Below are 13622 nucleotides of genomic sequence, written 5' to 3'. Positions count from 1 at the left end.
ATATATATATATATATATATAAACTAAAGGAAAATTATGGTGTGTTAGGCAAACACACCTTTAGTTTAAAGAATAGGTTGGTTAGGCCTGAGGCCCGAACTTGGTCTAATTAGATTGAGCTGGCTCAAGTCCGAAGCTTAGCCTGGTCGAGTTAGGACAATTGAAGGCCTAACAATTTTTCTTTTCCGTAAAAAAATATTGGCTAAACCCAACTCAACCACATTTGATGGCTAAAATAGGCTCAACCCATCTTGGCCTTAGCAAAGCCAGTGGCTGCAGGATATGAATTAATTCAGGTCCTATATGCATTGAAGGAATATAAACAGATGAGAGAAAAGTGATTACTTGGCATAAAAGAGAAGCAATAATGCTAATAGTAGTTTTTTGGCTAGTTGAGATGTTGCTGGAGTTGTTCTCGGCATCATTACAGTAGGTTACAGTAAAGAGAAAAAAAAAAAGAAAACTTGTGATGTTGTTGCTGTTTATGGATAAGATAGAAGAGAGGAGCTGGTTATATTGGGTGGTTTAGTTAAAGAGGGTGGAGTAGGAGACAAGTAAGGGTGGTTAGTTAGGCAATTAAAAAGGTTGACTTTCTAGCTTACTTTCTCTTTAGAGTTCTCCTTACTTTATGCTTGAAATTCACCTCTATTTATAAAGAATGAAAGAGACACATCTTGTCTATTTTGAAAACAAATATTAGCCTTTGATTCAAATAGAAAGGACTTTGATCATTAGCCCAAAGTCGTCGTCATAAGCTGTAAAATTTGGCTATTAAAGGCTGATCGGGTTAGTTTCTTTAAGGTGGCATTAATAAAGACAACTAGCCAGTAAGAATTATGTTAAGATATAGTATGGTTTCAGGCTATCAGATTAGTGTCCTGTTTGGTGGAAAGATAAAACATTAAATAAAGATGATAAACAATGGTCAAATGATAATTTATTCAACATCTTTTTTTTGTTTTTGTGTTAGTCAAAATGGCGTTGTTTTGTACCAAAACAAATTGTTTTTACATCCTTAGGGATTTGACTAAAATTCAATTTAGTCCTTTTATCTTTTGTTTTTTTTAATTACATCCCAAATTGACTTTAAACTTTTAATTTCATGCAATTTTACCCTTGTCAAACTCAAATATCAACCCTGAAGTTTAGCACCTTTTTATTTTGATAATTTGTTTTGCATTGATCCTCAATTAACCATTAAACTTTCAATTTCGTTCAATTTCACCTTTGTTTTCAACCAAATTGAATCCTTTAAGTTTAACACTTTTTTCAAAAAGGTCTTTGATTGTGAATTTCTTCAATTTAACCCTTAATTGACCATAAACTTTGATTTTCTTGCAATTTTATCCATAATTTTAATCAATTCACTTTGTAAAAATTAGATTTGGTCCTCTAAAATTTTAATCGTCTTGGTTTTTTACCAATTAAGTCCCAAACTTATTTTTTTACCAATTAAGTTGCTAATAAAATTAATTTAACATATTAAAAGTGTAATTAAGTCACTGCACCTAATTAGATCTTTTAATTTGGCCTATTATTAAGTTAAATTGACCTATTAAAAATCTAATTAAGTCTCTAGTCTTAATTTTTATACAAATTCGTCCAATAATTATTTAATTTAATTTTGAATCTGTATTATCTCTTTAGTCTTGAGTATAATGGACTATGATAAAACTCTCAATTTCATCCAAAACTCCATCTTTATTCTTCTATATATTTGAAACCCTTCTCTGTCTGTTTTTGCTAAGTTGTCATTCTTATTATTATTGTTATTGTTATTTGAAAGAAAAAAGATAAGTTAAGGGGAAAAATCCAAAAGGGGTTATAACACCTCTTGTTTTTTTGTGGTTATTTGTTATAAAAACAAATTATATAAATCACATAATAGAGAGTTAGCACTCTACGCATAACAATCTCTTTTTTCTTAATAGGGATTTTTGAGATTTATCATTAGTGATTCGTGTGGATTACCGTTAGAGGCTAGATAATTGGACGGCTTGTAATTTACAACAACTTTTAAAAAATTATTCAAAACTCAAGAAGATCAAATCTTCTAGTAATAAATCCCTAAATAACTCTAGATATGTCTAACATGATCTTACAAACTTTCAAATAATTTTGTTTTATTATTTTGACTACATGTATAATATCCAAGAACCTTAAAATTCCTCGCAACACATTATGAAGGTCTTATTTTAATACATGAGTTTTCCAATAAGGATTGAATTAATGATGATACAGTGATGGTGATAAAGATATTTTGAGCATATAATATATTAAAAAAATTAAAATACCACATTTATATGAAAGTAGTTTCTTTTATGTTGATGTTATCGTTGAAATAATAAATTTTTTTAGTGTTTGTTTTTGTTGTTAAAAAAAATGTGTTTTTTTAAAAAAAAATTTTTGTTTTAAATTAATTTTTTATGTATTTTTGAATCATTTTTATATTTTGATGTTAAAAATAAATTTTAAAAAATAAAAAAAATATTATTATAATACATTTATAAGTGGATACACATTTTAAAAAGTAAAAACTATCATAAAGTTAAACACTACTTTGATATAAATATTTAGGGAGTGTCTAATAGTATAATAGTGGTTAGTTTTTAAAATGATTTTTATATAAAAATATATCTAAATAATATTTTTTAAGTTATTTTTTATATTGACACTTACAATGATAAAAAAAATTAAAATTATTTTTTAATAAAATATTTTTTTTATAAAACACGTTTTACAACACAATTCTAAAGTGGGCCTTCTTGTCAAAAATGCGGGCCCGTCTTTGATCGATACCAAACCAAAACGCAAACAGGCAGAACCAATTATCGTAGTATGAAGTCAAAGTTCTGTTGGCTTCCATTATCAGGAACGCTTACACGTCATAAAAAAGACAAAGCAATTCTGATGACATGGCCATAAAAAGATGATGTGACATCACATGTCCATTTCTTTTATTGATTGAATCCTTATGCTATTCATTTTGTTTTATTTCCATCCTTTGCTGTAACATCATTGGTCCAAATAATATTTTTAAAAAAATTTATTAAATTATTTTCTTACTACAAATTAAATACTTTTTATTATTTTAATAGATTATATTTAAAATAAATTTTAAAGAATAAAAAAATATTATATTAATATTTTTTAAATAAAAAATACTTTAAAATTAGCTAGTATTATGATAAGAGTCTCTTTTTAAAATATTTTTTACTTAAAAATATATTAAAATAAAATTATTTTTATTTTTTAAAATTTATTTCTGATATATTATATTAAAAAAATTTAAAAAAATTAAAAAAATAATTTTTTTTTAATATTTTTAAAAAAACAACGGGGTGTTAATGTTCTGCCAAGCTGGTCGTTGAAATAGTGCTCGGTCATTATAATACATGCCACCACTTTGGAACAAGACTGGAAAAAATCAATCAATAATCGCATGTCAAGTGTCTTAATTGGTGGCCCGCAGCTCATTTCAAGCTTAACTTGGGTTATAATCTATCATGATAAACATGCCACCATATTCACAAATATTAATTACTAGCCGTTTAACTTGCTGGGTTATAATTCTTTTTAAAAATATCAGATATATAGATTGTTTCAAGTTGTTTTTTACATAAAAAAAAATCAAATTATAAATTAAAAGGTAATTCAATTAAATTAATTAATAATTATTTATGTAAATAAAAATAACATCATCAACAATAATCAAGAAAAAAAACTGAGAGATAAAAGTAAATTAATATATTTAATTATATAAAATGAGACTTTAATCTGATTATATTCATCAAATTTATTTATTTAAATTAATAAAAAATAAATTCATATTCTAAAAAACTAATGATTTAAAAATTAAATATAAATAAAAATGACTGAATAAACTGAAACTATAAAAAAAATATTATGTAAGACCAAACACATCAACAATATTATTAGCCGGTCCAATCAATTACATAATCTATCATGATAAGCATGCCATTATATTCACAAACAGTATATTATTAGCCGGTTAACTTGCAATTCTCCACGAGTTATACATTTTTTAAAAAAAATACTAGGTATAAAGGCTATTTTAAAATGTTTTTATATAAAAAAATTCAAAATATAAATTGAAAAATATATGCAAGCATCTAATTAAATAAATTGATAGCCATTTATGTAAATAAAAAAAATTGTTAACAATAACCAAGAAAAAAACTAAAAACAATTAAGAGATGAAAGTAGATTAATATATTCAATAACATAAGATAAGACTTTCATTGTACCAAACTTATTTATTTAAATTAATAAAAGATAAATTCACACTTTGAATAACTCATGACTTAAAAGATAAATACAAATAAATTTGACTAAATAAAACCAAACCATAAAAATATCATGCAAGGTTGAACATGTTAGTAATATTATTTAAAAATGAATAATTTCTATTTAAAAAATAAACTTTATTTGAATTAAAAAAAAATATAGATGAATTAGAATAATATCTTGAAAAATAAAAACAATAGAAAAACTAAAACAAAACTTATATTAAAAAAAGGCATGCAAAACTTGTAACATAAATCATGAGAAGGAGATAAACCCATATAAAAAACTTGAAGATAATCACAAAATTAAAAAAAAACTAATGTAGAATATTAAAATTATACGAAGTTGAATCCCTAACAAATTAAATATTAAAATATGAAACTAGTAAAAAAACCAATTACATAAAAAGATCTAAAAAATTGAGCTTAAAAAAATTAATTAGAGGGATACAAATCTTCAATTGGAGAGTTAAATTGAATTAAAAAATAGATTTAATAGAAAGAAAAACGAATTAAAAAAAGATGATCAAACTGAAAAAAAAAAAACAACAAAAAAATTAATTGAATGATGAAATTGAAAGCCAATAAAAAGTTCAATAAAAGTGTTAGGAAGAAGAAGAAAAAAGATCAAAATGAAAAAAAAAAACATATAATATATTGCAATTAAAGGAAATTGAAAACAACTTTTACAAAAGGAATAAAAACGAAATAAAAAATTAAGAGAATGATGACTGAAATTAAAAAAAAATATAAGAAATATTAATTAAAGCACTAATTTGAAAAGAAAAAAACTTCCATAAATGGAAGAATAATAAAATAAGAAATAGAGAGAATGATGATTGAAATTGAAAAGTAAAGAACAAAAGGGACAATGATGTACATTACTTGTCAAGAAATTAAAAAAAAAAAGAAGATGAAAGGTCGATTTTAGCTACTAGGTGGCATCATATATGACGCCTAAATATCATAGACGCCACACACTCCAATAGCTTTGCTTTCTCATTTAAAAATAATATGAAAATTTTAAAAGGCCCCAATGGCCATAGCAATTACATTAAATACTCATATGAAAGTACAAAACTCCCTTGAATGTAAAATTTATTTTTTGTTTTTTTTAAGATTAAAAACATGCCTTAAAAAGCTTAGAAAACCCTTAGCCCAACAATTTTTTGACCTTGAAGACAAATAAGTATTTTTACTTTTAAAAAACTTATGAAAAGTCAAGAAAGTCCTTGATCAATAATTTTAATTTGTTTTTATTTTAGAGGTAAAAAAGTATTTTCACTATGATAAAAAATTGAAAAAGATTTAAATATCCAGTAGAAATTTTTAATGATCAATGAGCCAATGAGAAAGACCAAGACACCCCACCCTCAAGGCTCCATCCTTTTTCACTCAAAAAAAAAATAGTAATTTTATTATAACAATACACAATAAAATATATCTTAGGTTAGGTGAAACTTCCATTTAGTTTAGAGTTTTTATTAACTAGTTTTTTTAATTTTGCTATTAAGGGTCAACTTATTTTTTTTCAACTTTTAAAAATATAAATACATAAGAAAGTTACAAACTAAATGCACACATGCTGAAACACTTGTAAAATATTTAAATGGTTACATATTGGATGAAATATATTTTTTAAAAGAATATTAAAACAGCAGCATATTAGATTAACCTGAGTCTACCTATAAAACTTGTGATATGAATAATGTGATTATAATAAAACCATAGAACCCATATTAAAACAAATTAGGTAACTAAATTGTAATGAACCAAATATTGAAAGCTAAAAGTTGAAAAAAATTAAATTTTACAAAAAGGACTTGAGAAAGTGACTCAAGTAAACCTATATCGGTAGTCTATATAATGCTGCGAGTCTAACCAAATTTTTTTTAATGGAAAAAGAAAGAAGTTCAGGCAATACTACAATTTCTAAAGAAATAAAAAAACAATTGAGACTCAAGTCATTAAATCAATGGGATTTACTAAGTTCAGTTAATTTAATAATATAAAAAAAGACAACCTAAATTTAATAATATAAAAAAATAAGCAATCTCATGAAAAAATTCTAAACTTTGTTAATATTTGAAATTCACAACTTGTGAAATCGTAGACCGAAGTTTAATTAAGAGACTCAATTCTCAATCTATTTATTGTTTAAGAATTAAATAAAAAAATGTAATTAATCTTAAAAATTTGACCAAAGAAAAATAATAATAATAAGAATAAGCATCAAATCAAAAGTAAAAAAAATGAATAAGGGTGAAATTTAAAAATCAAATTCAAAACTATCTCAAATAAAAAAAATAGCAATCAAAAGAATAAAAAATAAATCTGACAGATTAAAAATTAAGGAATGATGAAGTTGGAAAAAAGTTTAATTTTCAAAATTAATTATAATAAAATAAATAGGGATCAATTCCATAGGAAAAAAGAGACTTGGAGGGCTAATCTAAAAATCTAGAGGGTCAAACATGAATTTTTAGGAGGTGAGAGAAAAGAAAAGAAAAGGTTTTCGACATTAAACCTAGATCTATTGATCACACACACTGCTTAATGAGGAATAGGTAGCCAAGACTATCAATCGAATGACGAAAAAATAGTTTCAACCACTAGGGTTAGCAACACTTATTGCTAAAAAACCATGGAGCAAATGACATGTACAACACACATATCAACAATTTTTTTATTTATTGAAATATAACATTGCATCTAGAATCAAATAATTATTATGAAAATACTTGTGTGAAATAACAAATAAGTCATTGCAATACAACTATGAGAATTTTGATTTTAAGGGTCACAGTCATTACAGTGTACTTAAAAAAGTAAAATAAAAAAAATCCCCTAGGCTATAGTTAAGTGTTTTTGTTTTGTTTTTTAAAGCAATCAAGTAATTTAATTATGTAAAATTATAAAAAAACCGAGATGCCTCTAAAAAATTCTAAAATGACAAGTGAATTCCATGGGAAAACTATTTTACCTTAAAAGCTAGTTCTTTGTGATTTTTTAAAGGGTAAAGCATAAATTAATTCTTCCAATCAACGTTTGAATCACGTCTATTATATAGTACTTTTCCCATGATAATTAGGTTCAATTAATTTTAAAGATTGAAATTGAAAAGAAAAGAAAAAACTAAATTTATAAGACTATATATAACATAATAGAAATAAAATTAAAAAAAACTTATGAAGTATAATTTCTAAAACAATGGTAAAATTATATTTTTTTGTGTGTGCTATAATGATTTAACCATTTATTTATTTTAGTGTTCTGTTAATATGCTTGGATAGGATTCAAATGAGAAATTTGATAACATTCCAGATATATCCCGAGATAAAATTTATTACATTTTATTTTATTTTTTAAATAATACAAGGTATATTAGTCAGAATTAACAACTATATGTCGTGTACTATATGACTAAGTTAGAATGATTTCAATAAATCAATTATTTATAAATAAATGTTTTTTTTTTCACTTGTAAACAAAACAACAGCAAAGAATGGGCAGCAGCAGAGTCGGCGGAACAATCCGGGACTTCCAAGCCGCAGTGCGTCAGCTAGAAGGGGCAATTTCCAAGCAGCAACTGGACAGGAGGAAAGAGGAAAGAGGAGAAATCCTATGAGGATTAGGAGAAGAAAAGTCCAGAATTAAAAAGCTTTATATGAGACAGAAACAGCTTTGCATAGCAGCTCATCAGCATGGCAAAATTCTGAGTTCTGATTCGTGTTGACTATCTTAGATTATATTAGGATTATTTTTATAAATTATTTTCCATCTATTAAAACTCTTATTAAGCTCCACTGAAATTAAGGCTATAAATAGCCAAAATGTATGAAGATTTGAGCAAGAAATAAGAAATAAAATTATCAAATACCCTCACAAACTTTTCTGAGCCCATCTTTCCCTCCTGGAGTTAATTTCCCTCAAAATCCAAAAACCCCAGATTCGAAAACAGCACTCTATTCAGGTTCGGAGGGTTGATTGGAGTAGGGAATATTCCAGGAAACGAAGGACTAACCTTTTATACAAATAAAAACAATTTTATTTTAATTTAAAAAAAAATAAAACATCGTTTTTTTATAAAAAAAATATCGGATTATAAATTAACTTTTCTCTAAGCATTTTAAAAACCAGGTGGGGTTTAATAATAAAGCATAAGACATTCATACTTTATGATTAGAAAAGGAAAATTAATTAAAATTCAGGTAAAGGAAGGAGAACTAATGATTTGTGGGTTCTTCTACCTGGATGAGATTTCCTAATTTACTTTAATTATGAGAAGAGCAGACAGAGATTGGAGAGGCCGAGAGAATGAGGAGGCAAACGAACAAGAATTACATTTTATTCTTTAATAATCCTTACGATGTGCATTGCAAGACACTATTAAAACACTTGGAATAGAAAATTAACGAGAATTACTAAAATTTAAGCACAAGTTTAGTGAAAAAAGTCATAAATCAATAGAGAAGGCAAAACCAACTTTTTGATAGAAGGACTTGATTGACCAAATTGTTCAAGTTCAAGGATTATGAACTATCAAAACTTGTGGCTTCTTCTGCCGTTTTCTTCCATTCCAAGACCCTTTTCCTGCCCTTCTCTCTCATCTAAACATCATGAAGAAGACTCTTTATTTTTCTAGAATTTATAAAATTAATTATAATATACACATACTGATTCGAATATTCACATTAATCTAAAAAAAAACTCTCTACTTCGTCCCTTTTGAAGTCATCACTCAACTCCAAGCCAATTCCCCACTCTTTGCAACTCTTTCTAGAGTTTGCAAATTGGTCCCCAAAGAATATTCGCTTAGCCAACAAATCATCGGCAGTCCAGCAGATATGCTTTCAATCAATGAGTTCCACCCACAATGTGTTAGGAATCCTCCTACTGATGGATGGTTAAGGGCTTTCTCCTGTGGGAGAATCGCGGGGTCTCCTTTGATCAAATCTGGCCTAGTTATCCACAAAAGTTGTGCTTGCTATCAGCAATTCCCCATGCATGAAAGCTCAAAGCTGTTCTGTGGTTGTTATTGTTGAACTACCGAAACTTACATAAATCACTGAATTCGGCTCTTTCGAATCAAGCCACTTAATGCATTCTAGCTCTGCGTCCCACAAATTCCCATCAACAGTCTCACAGAAATCATTAGAGGTTTGGTTCAGAAGCAGTTGAGTAGGACCAATGGTGTAAACCTGAAGAAAAATAGATGACAGGCTACTCAAGTCCTCGCCCTCCAAGGAATCGTAGGTATTGAAAATAACTGCTGATGCCTTGGAAAGTCTTTCCATGTCACCTTCACTTGAGTCCTCCATGTATCCATTTCGATCTCGAACTTGAACCTTGAGAAGATCCCCTTTCATTCGTGGAATCCATTCTAACTTGTTGTCCAGCATCTCATCAGCCTGTTAATTTGTTTGGTTCTGTGGATAATATGGTTAACTAAAACAACATTTACATCTATGTTGATTGCTTGTAAAATTCAACAGAGAAGCGCTGCTAAGATGAGTTTTCACAGTGCTACAATCTCAAATGTAGAAGGTCTTCCCTTTCTTTTTCTTTTTGCATAAAGAATTCAGGCCATTTGACTAATGAATGGATTAGATTCATAAAAAAAAAAAATGAATGGATTAGTCATGAAAGTAAAGAATCGAAAGAAAGCCATGGACCAATCCATTATCAATGTTTTCTCTATGACAAGCTGGGCTTCATTAATACTGGGCTTAGCCCATCACTTCCATGGCTACTGGCTAAAAAGCTCAGAGGCTAAAAACAGGGCTGCAAAACGCAGTTTATCCCCACGGCTATCGGACAAGTAGTTTGTTGTGGGTCACATATTATTTTTTCTAATAGAAAAAAATAAATAAATAAGCAAGTGTTTTCATTATATTTTTTAATATAAATTTTTTTATTACAAATAAAAAAATTATGTATACATTCAATTAAATAATTTAAAAATTATTTGTGCTAATAAATGACAAAAAAATTATTAACGAATAATTAAAAATTAAACTTAAAAAATTAAAAGATAGATATAAATCAAAATATTTAATCCAGTAATATGAACCACGTACTAGCCATGTTTGATAACTTTATTTATTAGATTTAATATTTTATTTAATCAACGATAATAGAAATCGACATACAAAAAAAATAATTGAATAAAATATAAAAAAATAATTTATACAGAATTAAAATATTATAAGAAAAAATATTATTTTTTTTTATAATAATCAATTAAAAACTAAATAACAAAGTTAATTGTGATTGATTTTTTTTATTATTAAAGCATTGTGTTTTATTATTTAAAACATTGATGTTAACCTGGTCAAGTTTAGATTGACATAGTAAATCAAATTATTAAAAATTTAGTTAGATTAATTAAGTTTAGTCACATCAATATTTTATTTTATTTTTTGCTTCAACTTGAAAATTAACCCGATAGATATTTCAAGGCACAAATTTTATGAATAAACTAAGGTATAATTAACAACTATTCCTGCCGTACAAGTCAATGGAGATTTCCATAACCCCTTCAAAATTTCCATTGCTTCCTTACGTTTTCATTGACAGCTCGCAAACCTACCCCATGTTAGCATTTTTCTTCTGTCATCCCCACCAATTAATTAATGTGTAAACTGTAGAGGAGCATAGAAAAGAAACGAGTGAAATAACGCCAACCAATGATAATCTCCAGATTACATGGCTTCATATAAAACTATACATCATGAAAAGGATATTGGTCTTCGATTGTTATGTCTGCTGATAAAGGGATTATTCTTCTCTCCAAGTACAATCCTAATTAATTTATAGAATATATAATAATCCAAATTTCATTATCTCGTTTCGATCAGGCATGACTGAGCTTGAACCATTTTTTCCAGGAAAGTCAAACAATCAGGGATTAGAAACGGAGGTGCACGCACCATCACCATCACCATCACGTTGGAAAATGGAACCTTTTGCTTTTATTTGCAATAATTGTAAGTACTTACGTAACCCTACAGTAATATTTATACATCTCACCAACCTTGTTGAACTTATTGTATAATCACATAAGATGGTCTCTCTGCGTAAAATCATATAAATTATATGAGTTTATTTATAAGGTTTTATGGAATGAAAAAAATATTATCAATTAACAAAATTTGCGTTGGGATAATACCATAGCCAGTCTTTAATTAGACGTCCTGCAAAACAGGTAGTTGCTTACTGACTGTATCCACGGGGAAGCAAATTGGAACCCCAGCTTGAATGTTTCTCGTGATTGGTTTGAAGATTTAAGATAGTGAAAAGAGTTTCTTTTTGAAGATTTTGTTTGAAAAATGATTTAAGATCTTTTTGGAGTTTTTATTTTATTATCTTTTGGATGGATGGCTAGCGTGACCCTTTTTAATGGAGTTACAGAAGTGAGATTTTGGGTTTTTATTTTATTAGTTTAAGTCTGGTAGGGAACACAGGCACCGCTATGGCGCAACCTGTGTTTTTAATGGAGTTACCGGTGCACGTACCACAACCGTCACCGTAGAAGTGAGGTTTTGGGTGGTTTTTATTTTATTATATTTTGGATGAATAGCTAGTTTGGCACTTTTTAATGGAGTTATAGAAGTGAGGTTTTGGGTTTTTATTTTATTATTTTGAGTCTGGTTGGGAACATGGGCATCATTGCAGTGCAATATATGACTATATGTTTTTAAATCAAAAATATATTTTAATATATTAATATTTAAAAACACGAGTTGCACGAGAATCACGTGTGCATTTCGAACATCAACTTTTAGCACATTTTGTTTTTTATTTAATTTAAAAAAATTAGTTTTTTTTTGTGTTTTCAGATATTTTTAATGTTTTATATCAAGAATAATTTTATTTTAAAAAAAATATTATTTAATTATATTTTAAAACAAAAAAAATATTATAAGAAAACCATCTTTGCAAAGGACGCTCGAATGATGTTAATGTTTCTGGGCATTTCATCGAGCAAAAAATGAGGGGAGAATTGATGGAGAGGGGTTTTTTGAAACAAATAATAGCACTTTGGAAGAAAACATCCAGAGGGACCAAATCCAAGGACTATACGAAGATAAGATAGCATAAAAAACAAAGACTAGGTAGTAAAGCCTAGTCTGTATAAATACATGTAACAAATTAAGGCGTGCATCATCTGGATGAGATCAAAACAACAGCAGCATCACAAAACGGATGATATAAATACAACAACAGTACAAAGGTCCATCATGACCACTGGATTTGAATCCAATGGTTGATGTTGGACGTTGAGTCAAATCATCGGTCTTCTGAACTTTCCCTTTACATGATTGTGCATGGCGCCGAGGGATAGTATTCTTCACAAACATATGCACTTCTACACAGATAGTAACCCCTACTTCGGCAACTACAACAACCGTCTTCCCATATATCACACACCGCCCTTCTACAAGGTACAGGACAATATGGAGGTACTGTTGGTATACAAAAGTGATGACAACATGGGCCTTGGCGGCATTTTTCACAACATGTGCATGGTTCTGGTTCTTTCTTTTTTTCTGGTTCTGGTTCTTTCTTTTTTTCTGGTTCTGGTTCTTTTTTTTTTTCTTGTTTTGGTTCTGGTTTTTCCTTCAGAATCTCAACGCACTTCACAGTTCGACCTCCTTTGCAGTATATTTTTTTCTTGATCTTTTCAGGACAGCAACCCACCACAGTGATTGTCACTGTGTTTTTCTTCGTGTCATATGTCTGGTTCTGGATTTCTCTTGTTCATTAATTAACATCATCAAATCCACAAAACTTAGTCACTTCATTTGGTAATAAAAACAACTCAAACCTAGCACTGTTTTTAAAGAGAAAAAATGAAAGACTCACGAGGGATATCACACAGTACTCTCTTGATTTTCTTGTGGCATTTTTCGCATCCGAGGTCAACCACCTTAATCACCATCGTCGTGACTTTCTGTAACAGTAGTACGTAGTTAGTGCATGTATTTTATATAGGACCTCACCATGATCATTAATCCCAATAGAAAAAAAAGAAAATCTCACGATAAATTTATAGACAGAAAGATTGGAAGAACTCAAAACATGTTCTGACATGGAAGAATCCGCTATAGAGATTATATATCAAGAACTTGTACATATATAGGACCTCCACGTAAAAAGAAGAAAAGGCCAAAGAGGATGCTTTAAAAGATAAATCAACACACACAAATATATATCATACCGTTTCTACCATGGTTTTTGTGTATGCTTTGATCCGTTGAGACGATGGAGATATGGAGAGTATATATAGGGGGGGAGGGGGGGGGGGGGGGG

The 13622-nt window shown here is 28.2% G+C and overlaps 1 protein-coding gene and 1 pseudogene across 1 annotated transcript; both read right to left on the bottom strand.

The window, feature by feature from the left end:
* Positions 1 to 9048: 9048 nt before the first annotated feature.
* LOC105115229 (7-deoxyloganetin glucosyltransferase-like) lies at positions 9049 to 9709 on the bottom strand (annotated as a pseudogene).
* A 2745-nt stretch (positions 9710 to 12454) lies between these two features.
* On the bottom strand, positions 12455 to 13560 carry LOC105115227 (uncharacterized). Its single transcript, XM_011012072.1, has 3 exons — positions 13531 to 13560; positions 13176 to 13263; positions 12455 to 13063 (listed from the first exon to the last, which is right to left on the bottom strand). Exons 1-3 carry the CDS (start codon positions 13540 to 13542, stop codon positions 12624 to 12626), a joined length of 540 nt encoding a protein of 179 aa, XP_011010374.1. The 5' UTR covers positions 13543 to 13560; the 3' UTR covers positions 12455 to 12623.
* Positions 13561 to 13622: the final 62 nt, after the last annotated feature.

Source organism: Populus euphratica, unplaced genomic scaffold, assembly GCF_000495115.2.
Source record: "Populus euphratica unplaced genomic scaffold, PopEup_1.0 scaffold665.1, whole genome shotgun sequence".
In the NCBI taxonomy this organism is placed as follows: domain Eukaryota; kingdom Viridiplantae; phylum Streptophyta; class Magnoliopsida; order Malpighiales; family Salicaceae; genus Populus; species Populus euphratica.
The sequence above is the reverse complement of the archived record's forward strand: the minus strand, read 5'-3'. Positions and strand labels throughout refer to the sequence as shown.

Excerpts from the sequence above, each read along its gene's own strand:
- LOC105115227 (XM_011012072.1), bottom strand. Across the intron at positions 13,064-13,175 it reads AGTACTGTGTGATATCCCTC|AAATCCAGAACCAGACATAT; the intron begins GTGAGTCTTTCA and ends AATGAACAAGAG.